Consider the following 14,005-nt stretch of genomic DNA (forward strand, 5'->3'; position numbering starts at 1 on the left):
TGCTGTTCATAGTGTATATAAACAAGATGCATAACCTGTGTGGAAGCCCGCTGAGTGGTGCACTGAGTGTATGCTTTACTGAACAGATAGGTCTTTAATCTAGTTTTGAATTGGGAGAGTGTGTCTGAGCCTCGGACGTTATCAGGAAGGCTATTCCAGAGTTTAGGAGCTATAAATGAGAAGGCTCGACCTCCTTTACTCGACTTTGCTATTCCAGGTACTACCAGAAGCCCTGAGTTTTGAGATCTTAAAGAGCGAATTGGATTGTAGCGAGACAGAAGATTGGTTAGATAAACAGGAGCTAGATTATTTAAAGCTTTGTAGGTGAGAAGCAATATTTTAATAATCAATACGATAATATATTGTTAATATAATATATGTATGTATGTATGTATGCATGTATATATACAGTATTGAAGCAGAACTGTGCTGTTCCTCTTCTAATGAAACTTTCACACTCTGCTCTTACTGCTGGACTGAAGATCAGTGAAGTTTGGCCAGCAGCTGCTCACATTTAGCCATCAAACCTCCAACAATAAATTGGCCAGTGTTTCAGTTTCACTGTCCAACCCCTGTAGCAATGTAACTTATAATCAACAAAATGTGTTAAAGGGACGACCAAAATGAAGTGTAAGCAATAATTTTGAATATCAAAAAATAATCACCCAGAAGCTTTACTACTACGATTAAACCACTTTCCTGGACTTTGAGCATCTCTGGACCACTGCTGTCCATGAAGGATGAGAGAGCTCCAGGATATGATCTAAAATATCTTCATTCGTGTTCTGAAGATGAAGGAAAGTCTCAGGGGTTTGGAACAACATGAGGGTGAGTAATTCATGACAGAATTTAAATTTGAGTGAACTGACCCTTAAACTCTCCCTTAAAAACTTGTTTGCGTATTAAATTTCTCCCTTTTTTAAATAGTTTATACTTCTGCCTTTTGTTTTATTAAAATGTTCTACTATTGTTTTAATTTATGGTCTTAATTCCCCACTAAATGATGTCTAACTATGCTGATGTAATTCCTCCGATTATCTCCTTTTATCTCTGTCCAGCACTTTGGTCAGTCATGTGGCTGTTTATAATGTTCTATAATAATCCAAGTAAATAAACCCTGACCTGAAGTTTCAGTATCCAAAAATGCAGGACTAAAACATGAACGTACATTATCTGGTTTGCTCTGGTTTGTTCCCTCCGCTCCCCCATTCATTATAATACTCTCCCAAACATATCAGTTTCCAGTTAAAGTCTGAACAGAATTTGCATAAACAGTTTGTGAATAAATGTATTTTATTAATAAAATAAAAAATACATTTTAAACAGGTTTCATTCCATTTAGATGTCAAAACAGCGAACACGTGTGATCAAAACGATTTAACAAACTCATAAACCGTTAACCAATGAACAAACGAGATGAAGTGTGTATTGTAGCTGTAATATAATGGCTTCACAGCACATCGTACTGTTACTGCTGTGTGAGATTTTAGTCTTTTGACAGTAATCAAACATATTTTACCACATCTTTTTGATTGCTTCAGCTACTGGTGGTGCTGTTTGTATCATATTGTAAACTATTTGTGCAATCACAACAACTACTGCGATTAACATTTTTTCACTTTTTTCTTGACCTAGAAATGCTGCTACCATTATTGCTACTGCTACAGTCCAGTAGTTCCATGCTTGGGCTTGTTGGTTCATTGCATTTGTGTAGCACTTGCCTTCATTTTTAAGCACCATGGTGTCAATCTTCCTCAGCAGCCCATTGACTTGTGCCTGATTTGCTTGTTCTTCATTGTTAAGTGCATGATATCTGCCACTGAAGCTGATGATTAGATTTCGTAGTTCTGGACTGTCTTCAATGTGATCTTTCAGAGTTTTATTCTTCAGCGAATCAGCGTGAGTGAACAGAACGATGGTGTATCGAGCAGCATCTTCTCCGAAGTTCTTCTGAATCCATTTCAGTGTGTTGGTATTTTCCTCTGTGTACTTTTCATCCAGTCTGATGACCAGCAGAAAGGCGTGAGGACCAGGAGCAGACATTTCCATACATCTATTTATTTCCTCCTTTACTTCTCTTTCTTTTCCTCCTGAATCCTCGAGGCCTGGAGTGTCGATTATCGATATCGTTCTTCTGCCTTTTCTTGTTGTTTGTAGCTCAGATGTTTGAGTGACTGAAGATGGATTAAAGTCCACTTCAAACGCATTTCTGCCCAGGATGGTGTTTCCGGTTGCACTCTTTCCAGCTCCGGTCATTCCCAACATGACAATCCGCAGATCTCCTTAAATTACAGAGAAAAGTAGTTTTTTTCAACCATAATAACATGCAGTTGTCTGTGAAAGTTTTATTGTAGGTTCAGAATTCTAACAGTTTGTCACAGGAGTGCTGAAAGTGTGGCCGATTCATTTGAGAGATTTATTTATTTATTTTTATATGCAAGTACTAGTTAACTTTAGCAAAACTTGCACCTAATGTTTTGTTTTATTCACTTCAAGAGTTCCTATGTTTGTTGTAGGTGGGGCTGTAAATAGTGTGACACCGGGTGAATGTTAAAGCTTCCCTCTGTGTGCCCGCGCTCAGTCGCCTGGTGCACGCAGATGGTGAAGCAGAGGTAATTTTCGCTCTCCTCTAATCCTACAATTATTATCCCTTTGCAGTCACAATCATTATATTTTGACACTAAAACGCTGTTTAGGGTTTCTGTTGTAATGTGTATCGTTGTGATGAGTATATTTTACTTGGTGTGTTTATTGTGATTTTAGAGTTTTCATTTGCACGTGTATTTTTCATGTAGGATTGAGAGAGTTTCCGGTGTTAAACTATACTGACTGTGCCTCACTGTTTTGTTAAGGTATGTTGTTTTGGTTATTGGCTTGTTATTTTAAGGATTCAAATATGTAAATCAGTTTAAATTACAGTAATGGTGTCATTTAATTGTGTCGTGGCAGATTTTCAACTAATAGTTCAATTAATGCAAACAAAAAGGGTTTTATTTTATCAGTGATCAAAAAGTAATGCAATTTACAATTAAATACAAGTTAAATGTGAAGCTCATATGTAAACTTTATGTTTACATGTTATGTTATGTAATTTATGTAATTTATGTGATTTTTATTTTTATTGGCATTTAAATGTTTAAAATAGAAAAAAAACATTTTTCTCTGTGTGCCTGCGCAGTCGCGTGGTGCACGCAGATGGTGAAGCAGAGGATTGAGAGAGTTTCCGGTGTTAAACTATACTGACTGTGCCTCACTGTTTTGTTAAGGGAATAAATCAGTGTTTCTCCACCTCATCTGTGTGTGTGACCGTGTTTGGGAGGGAAGTCCACTTGAAGTCTGCTACATCTAACTGGTGCCGTGACCCGGATCCATTGGTCAGCCGCAGCCGAACGCCGGGGTCAAGCAGTGTGCTGAGACGTCCTGGTGCTGTACCGTGTGACAAGGATCTACGCAGCAGATATTCAAGTGATTCCGCTTGGACATTCGCACACTCATACGTCGCTATTCGTCTACAACTCCTATGAACTATACACAATTACACACATTTTACACATACACATTTTGGACATCAGCATACATTGGACATTAACATTCATTTGGTGACTGTATCTTCACTTAATTCTATACTCTGATTTGATATTTTGTACATTTGATTATTTTGGGTTTACATATTCTCAAGTTTAAGTTGTAATAGTAACTCATAATTCAGTTTGTGGTATCATTAATAATGGCTGAAAAGGGACAAAATACATCGGATTTATTCACTCCATTAGGTGGGAGGGGTAGAGGTTTATACAGAGTTGAAGGGAATACAGGAGCCACACCAAAACTGTTATTTCCCAGTTCAGTTTCAATACCAGAGGTGAGCCCGTGTCCTGATTTAGCGCAGCCAGCATGTTCAACCCCTTCTGACAGTAACAACAATGTCACTCAGCAATTAATAGATCTGATAGGAGAGCTGGGTAGTCAGATTGGTGAATCCATAGCCGGTCGCTTGTTAGCTAGCCAAAATGTCGCTAACGCAACACCCACAACTACAACACAGTTAGGGCAACCCTCACTAGAAACTTCTAAGGTTAGTTTTATAGTAAGATCAGACATTAAAGAACCACCAATGTTTAAGGGTGATGAGAGTGACAAGTACACTGTCAATGAGTGGATAGATGTAATGGAGTTGTATCTGCAGAAGAGTAGCTGCCCTGAAGCAGAGAAAGCAAGCACTATCCAAAGTCATCTCCTTGGAAGAGCCAAAAATATAATTAAGGTAGGGCTTAAGAGCACTGGTTCAGTTAGTGTTGAGAAAATCTATGATATGCTGAGACACTACTTTAGCGACCACCCTGTGTCCCTTTTGCCACTGGCAGATTTCTACGCCACTCAGCCTAAATTTAAGGAGAGCCTTGTAGATTACTGGGTGAGATTAAATTCTGCAGCAGAGCGGGCTAACAGTCATTTAAAGCGCAGTGGCAGTAACATGGAAAACATGAATGCAGAAGTGGCCATGATGTTCATACGAAACTGTCCTGACCCTGAGCTATCTAGTGTGTTTAAATGCAAACCTATGAGCAAATGGTCAATTGAGGAAATCCAGGAAGCTATTGATGAACATCAGAGAGAAAGCCAATGTCACAGAATCCCCAATACAGTCAAGCCCCACACCTTCCATGTATCTACAGCTAAGGCAGTTCCTGTTTTAGAGGAAGTAAAAGAAAGTGAATTAACTGCTGCTAATGCTACAGCGTGCACCCCCAGTAGTCATTCTGAAGCCAAAGTGTCCCCGTCTAATTCTGAAGCATTGGAACGTGTCCTCAACATGCTGGAGAGAGTGTTGGAACGAACCAGCCAGCCTGCACATAATTCTCCAGGGTCCTTTCAGGCACATAGGGCTCGCTTTTCCTCTTGTCGTGTTTGTGGAGATCCAGCATATTCCACCCGTTCACATTGCATGCGAGAGAGGCGGTGTCTAAACTGTTTGAGGGTCGGACATCAGCGTAGAGACTGTCCTAATGTGGTGGAAGCAACCTCGCATTGCTCGCATTGGAGAGGGGACAATGTGAGCATGGAGAATGAAACCCTCATTGACAAGGATGAACTTCAGATATTTGAGGAGAGCTGTAAGGCAACCCCTGATAAAAATGTACTCTTTCAAAATGTGATGAAGTTGGAAAAAGCTGACAGTCTGTTTTATACCGATGTCTCAATTGTAGGAGCAAACGTTACATTACGTGCACTCCTTGATAGTGGGTCTATGGCCTGTACCATAAACAAGGAAGCTGAGTGCAAGTTAAAGAGTGCAGGGGTTGTTCTTACATCAAGTGAGAAGAGACCAGATATCATCCTTGTCGGTTGCGGTGGAGTCAACGTTCAGCCTGAAAGTATTTGTCACCTCGAGATAGAAGTGTATGGATATGTGGTCAATGTCCCAATGTTAGTTGTCCCTGGTCAGCGAGATGAAATGATCCTAGGTACTAATGTCATCAAGTACATTATTAGCCAGATGAAAAATGTGCAGGGCTATTGGCATGTTCTGAGTCATCCAGAAAGTTCAGGAAATTATGATATCGCACAGTTCTTGAACATGTTGTCTGTCCTCCACAGATGGAAAGGAACTAAAATGCCTACTAAAGTAGGGACAGCTAAACTTACCCAAGCTGTAGTGTTGTGTCCCCAGCGAGAGCACCTTGTATGGGCCAAGTTACCTGCCAATGTGCCTATCTCAGAAGGAAGTGCCGTTCTCGTTGAGCCTGCTAAATCACACTCAAGCAAGAATGTTGTTATTGGCCGTGTTGTGGCATCAATGAGTAGTGATGGATGGGTGCCAGTCAAAGTTCTAAATGCTAGTGAAAAGCCGGTGACATTACGGAGGAATGCAAAACTGGCAGACGTATCCCCTTGTATAGCCCTCGAGGACCTGGACTTGAGCCCCCAATTGCCAGCCAGTCATGAGCTGATATCCTCCAGCCAAGTTACCATTTGCATGGATGACAATGCCACATCTTCTGACTCAAGATCTCCCAACAGACTTGACTCGTTTGGCCTAGGTGACCTCAACATAGAGGCATGCGAAGTGTCCCAGTATTGGAAGGATAAGCTTGTGCAGCTGATCTGCAAGTATGAAGACGTGTTCTCAAAAAACAAGTTGGATTGTGGCAAGGCGAAAGGTTTCTACCATCGTATACATCTAGTTGACAATCGCCCCTTTAGGCTTCCTTATAGACAAGTGCCACCAGCGCACTATCATAAGCTCAGACATGTTCTTTCAGAAATGGAGGAGCTTGAGATCATTCGTAAATCCTCTAGCGAATGGGCCTCCCCATTGGTGCTTGTCTGGAAGAAAAGAGGAGATCTGCGCATATGTGTCGACTATCGATGGTTGAATGCCCGCACTACTAAGGATGCTCATCCCTTGCCACACCAGGCAGATTGTCTAGCTGCGCTGGGTGGAAACGCTATTTTCAGTGCCATGGATCTCACTTCGGGATTCTATAACATAGAGATGGCCGAAGAAGACAAAAGATTCACTGCTTTTACAACGCCTATGGGGCTTTATGAGTTCAACAGACTTCCTCAGGGTTTGTGCAACAGTCCCGCAAGTTTTATGCGATTCATGATGCATGTATTCGGAGACCAGAACTTCCTGACTTTACTATGTTATCTGGATGACCTTTTAGTATTTGCGCCGAACGAGAGTGAAGCACTGAAGAGGCTTGAGTTGGTGTTTATTCGATTGAGAGCTCATGGCTTAAAGCTTGCTCCAAAAAAATGTCACTTGTTACGTCGGAGTGTGCGGTTTCTAGGTCACGTGATAGACCAAGAAGGAGTATCAGCTGACCCTGATAAAGTCCAGGCTATTGCTGCGATGGATGAGAGAGATCTCATGCTGGAAGGTGGGGTCACACCATCTCAGAAAAAGATAAGAGCTTTTCTTGGAATGGTTATGTTTTATCAGTGATTCATACAGAACTGCTCTAGTATAGCCAAGCCTTTATTTGCATTGACTGCCGCGCCAAAGGGACAAAGGAACAATGGAGCAAAATTGTCTCATTGGAGGAAGCTAAGCCCAAGCGACTGGAAAAGTGAACAGCGTGACTCTTTTAATATGCTGAAGTCCGATCTCCTAGAAACAGTGGTGCTTGCACACCCAGATTTCAATCGTCCATTCATTCTATCAACGGATGCTTCGCTGGATGGATTAGGCGCAGTACTTTCTCAGATCCCTCACACGTGCCCAAAGCAATTATCCCGCTCACCGTTTAGAGTTTTTGGCTCTAAAGTGGTCCATCTGTGAAAAGTTCAGCCATTGGTTGAAAGGTCATTCTTTTGCAGTATGGACAGACAACAACCCATTAACCTACATCTTAACGAAGCCAAAGCTTGTCGCGTGTGAGCAGAGATGGGTTGCTAAATTAGCACCATATAATTTCAGCATTCAGTACATCCCAGGGAGCAAGAACGTAGTGGCAGACGCAATGAGTCGGCAATCTTTTGTTCAGGGACACATAAGTCAGAGACTTGTGACTGAACCGTATGAGACCCTGATGGAGCAGGCGGAGCAGTTCAAGAAAGATGTGGTCCAACATGTTTTTCGCATTAGTGCTCAGTGTCAGTCTGCTGAACCCCAATGCTTGCTTTCCTCGGCTGAAGTGTCAGCCATACTGGATAGTCGGGCAGAGTGGAGTGCAGGACCAAAGGATAAAGTGCATCACTGGCTCATTCAGGACGAGAGTGTGAGAACAACTAGGCCTCTGGAGCTAGTGTGTATCGACTTCTGGAGTGCTGAAGATCGCAAGGGTGGCACTGTAGATGTACTAGTAGTCACAGATCATTTCACTAAGATGGCTCATGCCTTTGCATGTAGCAACCAATCTGCCAGACAGGTAGCTTGCCAACTGTGGGACAGATATTTTTGCATCTACGGGTTCCCAGAGAGGATCCATGCCGATCAGGGTGCAAACTTTGAAAGTGAGTTGATCCAGGAGCTGTTGCAGGTTGCAGGCGTCAAGAAGTCGAGGACGACTGCCTATCACCCTATGGGAAATGGTCTTACTGAGCGCTTTAATCACACACTAGGCAGTATGATAAGAGCATTGCCCCCGAGGGATAAACAAAAATGGCCTCAGATGTTACAGACGCTAACCTTCGCTTATAATTGCACCGCTCATGAATCCACAGGATATGCACCATTCTACCTGATGTATGGAAGGATACCTCGTCTGCCAGTAGATGTTATGTTTCACAGCATTGGAAGAGATGATGACATTACGGACTATGATAGCTATATTGCAAAGATGAGGGATGATCTTAAAGAGGCTCTTAACTTAGCCCAAGCAAATGCGAGAGCGAGTCAGGAGCAACAGGCAGAACTCTACAACAAGGGGACAAAAGGCTGTGACATTGAGGAAGGAGATCAGGTGTTGTTGGCTAATAAGGGAGAGAGGGGCCGCAGGAAGTTGGCTGATAAGTGGGAATCTATACCCTATGTGGTGATCTCAAAAGACTCTAGATGTCACACTTTTCGCATCAAAAACACCAATACGGGTAGAGAAAAAGTAGTGCACCGTAATCTCATGCTGAAGGCCAATTTCTTGCCTCTTGAAGTGGAAGTAGGAGAGTCTTGCGACGGTTCACTATCCAGTCAAGAACAATCGGATGGAACCTTAATGGAAAGCTTAACCCAGAATGATCCTGTAGAAACAGAGCGGATCGTTGAGTGGGTGGCTTCCTTACCTGCCAAAGATGATTCAGTGAGAGGAGGATCAGACATAGGGTATCAGGAGGACCAGTAGATTCTGGTGAGCATAGGAGATTAACAAGCATCCAGCTCCAAGAGAATGAAAATGATAGAACTGGAGTCAATTCTCATACCGTTTCAGCAAGTCTGACAGAAGAACTCAGTGTACCCAGAGTTGATGCAGTGCCCTGTCCGAGATCCATCAGTTCTCTGTCCATTTCCAGTGCGCCCCCTAATGTCTCTAAACTCGTAACCCAGGTACGAACACGGGCTGGTAGGTTAGTTAGACCTGTGAACAGACTGATTCAAAACATGACACAGCGAATAAATCACAACGCAGTCGTAGGGGTTACCAAGTCACTTTTATTTTAAGAAGTTAGGACATTCGGCCAAGTCATAGGAATATAGGCAAGCAAAATAACACAGTAGTCAAGTTGAGTAGTGTAAGAGGCACTTCTTTAGCAAGGGAATATCTGGAAGCCTGATCAACTTTCATTTGTTCCTTCTCCCGTGAGGTTCGGGTAACAAGTATGTTGCATGACTAAGTGGTGTAAATTGTCAGAAATTATTTGACTTAATTGCTTCCTTATTGAATTAAAGTGTGGTAGTTCAAGTTTTGAGAAGTTAATCGGGGAGTATGTGGCCGATTCATTTGAGAGATTTATTTATTTATTTTTCTATGCAAGTACTAGTTAACTTCAGCAAAACTTGCACCTAATGTTTTGTTTTATTCACTTCAAGAGTTCCTATGTTTGTTTTAGGTGGGGCTGTAAATAGTGTGACACCGGGTGAATGTTAAAGCTTCCCTCTGTGTGCCCGCGCTCAGTCGCCTGGTGCACGCAGATGGTGAAGCAGAGGTAATTTTCGCTCTCCTCTAATCCTACAATTATTATCCCTTTGCAGTCACAATCATTATATTTTGACACTAAAACGCTGTTTAGGGTTTCTGTTGTAATGTGTATCGTTGTGATGAGTATATTTTACTTGGTGTGTTTATTGTGATTTTAGAGTTTTCATTTGCACGTGTATTTTTCATGTAGGATTGAGAGAGTTTCCGGTGTTAAACTATACTGACTGTGCCTCACTGTTTTGTTAAGGTATGTTGTTTTGGTTATTGGCTTGTTATTTTAAGGATTCAAATATGTAAATCAGTTTAAATTACAGTAATGGTGTCATTTAATTGTGTCGTGGCAGATTTTCAACTAATAGTTTAATTAATGCAAACAAAAAGGGTTTTATTTTATCAGTGATCAAAAAGTAATGCAATTTACAATTAAATACAAGTTAAATGTGAAGCTCATATGTAAACTTTATGTTTACATGTTATGTTATGTAATTTATGTAATTTATGTTATGTAATTTATGTGATTTTTATTTTTATTGGCATTTAAATGTTTAAAATAGAAAAAAAACATTTTTCTCTGTGTGCCTGCGCAGTCGCGTGGTGCACGCAGATGGTGAAGCAGAGGATTGAGAGAGTTTCCGGTGTTAAACTATACTGACTGTGCCTCACTGTTTTGTTAAGGGAATAAATCAGTGTTTCTCCACCTCATCTGTGTGTGTGACCGTGTTTGGGAGGAAGTCCACTTGAAGTCTGCTACAAAAGCTCTAAAAGTGCTGTTCTTGGCAAGAAATTCAACCTTTATTTTGTTTTTATTTATGTTTTTTAATTAGCCGTTAAATTGAGTAAATGTTTTAATGTCACATCCCCAGATCAGTTTACATACATCTGCTTGCACATCTAAATGAGGTGGAAATGTGTTAACTGTCCCAACCGTAGTAAAACAATTAATTAAAATGGTTAATAACTAAATTGACCTATTGACAGAACTTTTAATTTTGAACTTCTTGATTAAGGCCCCTTATGTCCTGTCATGTCCTTATATAATCGCTGCGTTTAAGATTTGATTTTCAGGCGTACATGATTGAAACACAATATAAAGTGGGTCTCAGACCGGACTAGAAGCACTGCATTAAATCTCATTGTTCTGTTCCATGACTTTAAAAGGCCATGACACCCCCCACTTTCGGTTCAGGTCTAACTCAGAATTTTTTTAAAAGATGCAAGATAATGGGCGTGGAGCTCCACCATCAGAGGCAGGAGTGGGCGTGGCCAGCAGAGCAGGGGAGAAGGAGGGGAGCGAACAACTGTGTTCAGTCGGCTCACAAAATGAGACACAAACCATGGTTTAATATCATTTGTAATTCCATATCCACACAACCACAATTTCTATCATTATAAAGATAATCATGTTCATATAAACACTATAAATAAGGACTTTTCCCTCAATCCCCGGGTCTGAATGCAGACTCAGTGCAGCAGGTCTCTTGCCCTGTCTATATTAACCATTAGCCCTGCTGGTAATCTGGAAGATTTAGGCAAACACAGCAGCACGGTGATGTGTCTAAATGTGAACCAACTCCTGATAAAAGACAACGTCCTCCATCCTCCAATTCTCGTTCTGCTTTCCTAAAAAAAAAGCTTGCTGCACGCACACAGCTTTACTGTATCGGCCCTGACAGCATCACGGAGAAAAACATGCAACAAACCCTGTGGATCATGGAAACAAACACATACAACCCTTCATGAACAGCTGAACAGTACTGTGTGCCGTGGGTTCGTGGACGCGGTCTAACCCAATCATCAAAATTGGATTTCACAGCTTGGCACTGGCCTTCAGAAAGCCCGAGCAGTCATGAATAATTAAGAAACCGGCTCTCATAGGATAAGAAAACTCCGCTATGAATAATAATGAGAAACCGACGCGTCATTTTTGCACTTGCAGTTTTGCAATGTTGACCCCGTCCCAAAAATCTTTTTAAACCCGGAAGCTGAAATTAGCTGACAAAAGCTCAAAATGATCCAGTTTTTCCCACAATTAAAGCTAACAGGTGCTAACACTGTCTTAACTGATGCTCAACACACAAATCTGTTAACATCTCAAAAAAAGTACTTCAGGGTTTCGTGAACCTTTAAAATATGGAAATGTATTTTCTCTGGAGTTTCTGCGCTCGTCTGCTGCTCCTGATGGCACTTCTGTTTAAATCAACACAGGCTCATTGTGAAAACATAGCCCTGCGGACGTTTCTGGAGACAGCGAATTACGTAGGCGGAGGTACGTATGGCTGCATTTCATTTCTTTAAACGAACGCTACGCGGCGGTGTGATGGCGTTCCTTTTCACGCTTACCAGCTGACCGCTTACCTCCTAATCGTGAAGAGCGATTCCAGAGAGCAGGTAAGACAAAAACAGGATCCAAAATATAAAAACAAACAAGTGAATAGCAGGGTGAGGATGTGGTAAAAATAAAGTCAGACGAGGGCTTTTATGTTTTTGGATTGCTTTTGAAACGTGTTGGTTGGGTTTAGGGAAGTGGGTGGGCGGGTCAGCCGATCGTTCGCTCAGTCAGTCAGAAAGTCTGTCAAAAAGTGAGTCGACAGTGGCCTCTGGTGGGTTTACGCAAGAACAGCAGGCGCGAATGGCACTCGCAAGGGAGATTTGAGATCTCGAAAAGCATACACGGCGACCTCTGGCAGATTCGCGAAAACAAAAACTGCAGAAAAACGTGCCGCCAGGACATATTTCGCGTGTCAGTGATTTCCAGACTGGTCTTAGCTGGTTAGGCTGAGAGATGACCAGCCAAAACCAGCTACGTCCAGCCTAAACTAGGCTGGTCAAGCAGATTTTTACTGGTTTTACCTGGTAATCTCCCAGCTTGACCAGCAAGGACCAGTCTGGAAATGGCTGAATCCAGGCTGGAAATGACCAAAACAAGCAGGCTGGTTGACCAGCTTAGGTTTGTTTAAGCCACAGGTGTCAAATCCAGCAGGGATAATAATACAATTACTAATAACCACTTGAATGTAAAAATGAAGTGGCCATGTTTGGTGTCCCGTACTCTGCATTTAACCTGTCCAATGTTGACCAGGTATAAAACCTTTAAAATAGCAAAGCTCCAGTTATGTTAAGGTGGTCTAAGGGGTCAAATGTCTGTTCTCAAATAGCAAGAATCTCTGTGGGATTTCAATCAAACAACTTCAATTTCAATTTGTTAATAATACAAATGTCTGTGAATTTAAGGACCTAAACTAGCTCTTGTGTAGCACAATCAATCAAAAAGTCAACCAATTAATAAACAAACAAAGAAACATCGGCTGTGTGAATTTATAAGATGATAAATAAAAAAATAACTTATGGACAGGTCTGAGGAGATCTTTTCAAGAAAATGGCAATCCTTTTACAGTTAGTAATAAATAAATACATTTAGAAATAAGGAAATTGTTACTCGCCTGTAATTATTGGTTCCATTTCAGTTCCAGCTGCTGTTTGCGGTGCTCAAAGTAGGCTAGTTTTTTCTTAATCAGGATGATTGACAGCTCAGGTTGACGCCCCTTAAAACGTACAGTATATGATCACTTGAATGCCACCCGAGTGCGTTTTTATTTTAAATTCCATGCCCTGAAATAAAATAAACATGTGATTTTAGGAGTTAATTTGCAAGATCAGATAACTCTTAAATGCAGAACGTGTTTATGAAAATAGTTACATTACATCAACAGTTCATCTTACATTACATCAATACATTTACATGAACAAAAACAGTTATCTGTTTATTAAATGAACTCAACCCTGAATGGAAGGGTTTCATTTACCTAGACGACTCTCGCTTAATATGCTAATTTTAGTAGGTCTACATTTACAACTTCAGTTCGATATATTTGTAGAGAGTTTGCAAAAACACACGTTACAGTCAGAGAATAATAAGTATATTCATTGTGATGCTAGCCTTCATTAAATTATGAAGATGAACTAAATCACACGGAGTTTTAATGCCCTCTTGTGGTTAAATCATTCCTGCCTTTACACCTCTCCATGAGTATATTCTTGCTTTCACTTTCGGTTCTGAACGCAAAACCGTTAATCATTCTTACACTGGCATAAGAAATAATAAAAAATGTATAAATAAAGGATCATCGGCTCTTTGATTGGTGATTCCCACAATTTATTTGGACTCATATAACCAAATCAGCCGTAAGAGTGTGTAAAAAGAAAACACAGAAACACCGTATAATCAAACCACGAAGAAAATAAACAACTGCAAAATCAATATACAAACATCATTTAAATTCAATATATACAATCTCAACACAACACACATTGAATATGAAGTCTCAATACCGTGTTCTCCAGTTAAACCAGGAGCTGAACTTTCAGACTCTTGTAGACTGTATAGCTGAGACGCCGTGACCGTGCGCGCTCTTCTTCCGTGCACA

At 41.0% G+C, this 14,005-nt stretch overlaps 1 protein-coding gene across 2 annotated transcripts; it reads right to left on the reverse strand.

Moving 5' to 3' along the window:
* Positions 1-1,286: 1,286 nt before the first annotated feature.
* LOC130222363 (GTPase IMAP family member 4-like) lies at positions 1,287-14,000 on the reverse strand. 2 transcript variants are annotated; one of them, XM_056454949.1, is made up of 3 exons: positions 13,911-14,000; positions 13,022-13,190; positions 1,287-2,282 (listed from the first exon to the last, which is right to left on the reverse strand). In XM_056454949.1, exons 2-3 carry the CDS (start codon positions 13,038-13,040, stop codon positions 1,516-1,518), a joined length of 786 nt encoding a protein of 261 aa, XP_056310924.1. In that variant the 5' UTR covers positions 13,041-13,190; positions 13,911-14,000; the 3' UTR covers positions 1,287-1,515. The 2 variants fall into 2 exon arrangements, with proteins under 2 accessions (XP_056310924.1, XP_056310932.1); XM_056454957.1 differs by having other exon boundaries at positions 13,022-13,123; positions 13,911-13,994.
* Positions 14,001-14,005: the final 5 nt, after the last annotated feature.

The sequence above is a fragment of the Danio aesculapii genome, chromosome 1, assembly GCF_903798145.1.
Source record: "Danio aesculapii chromosome 1, fDanAes4.1, whole genome shotgun sequence".
In the NCBI taxonomy this organism is placed as follows: domain Eukaryota; kingdom Metazoa; phylum Chordata; class Actinopteri; order Cypriniformes; family Danionidae; genus Danio; species Danio aesculapii.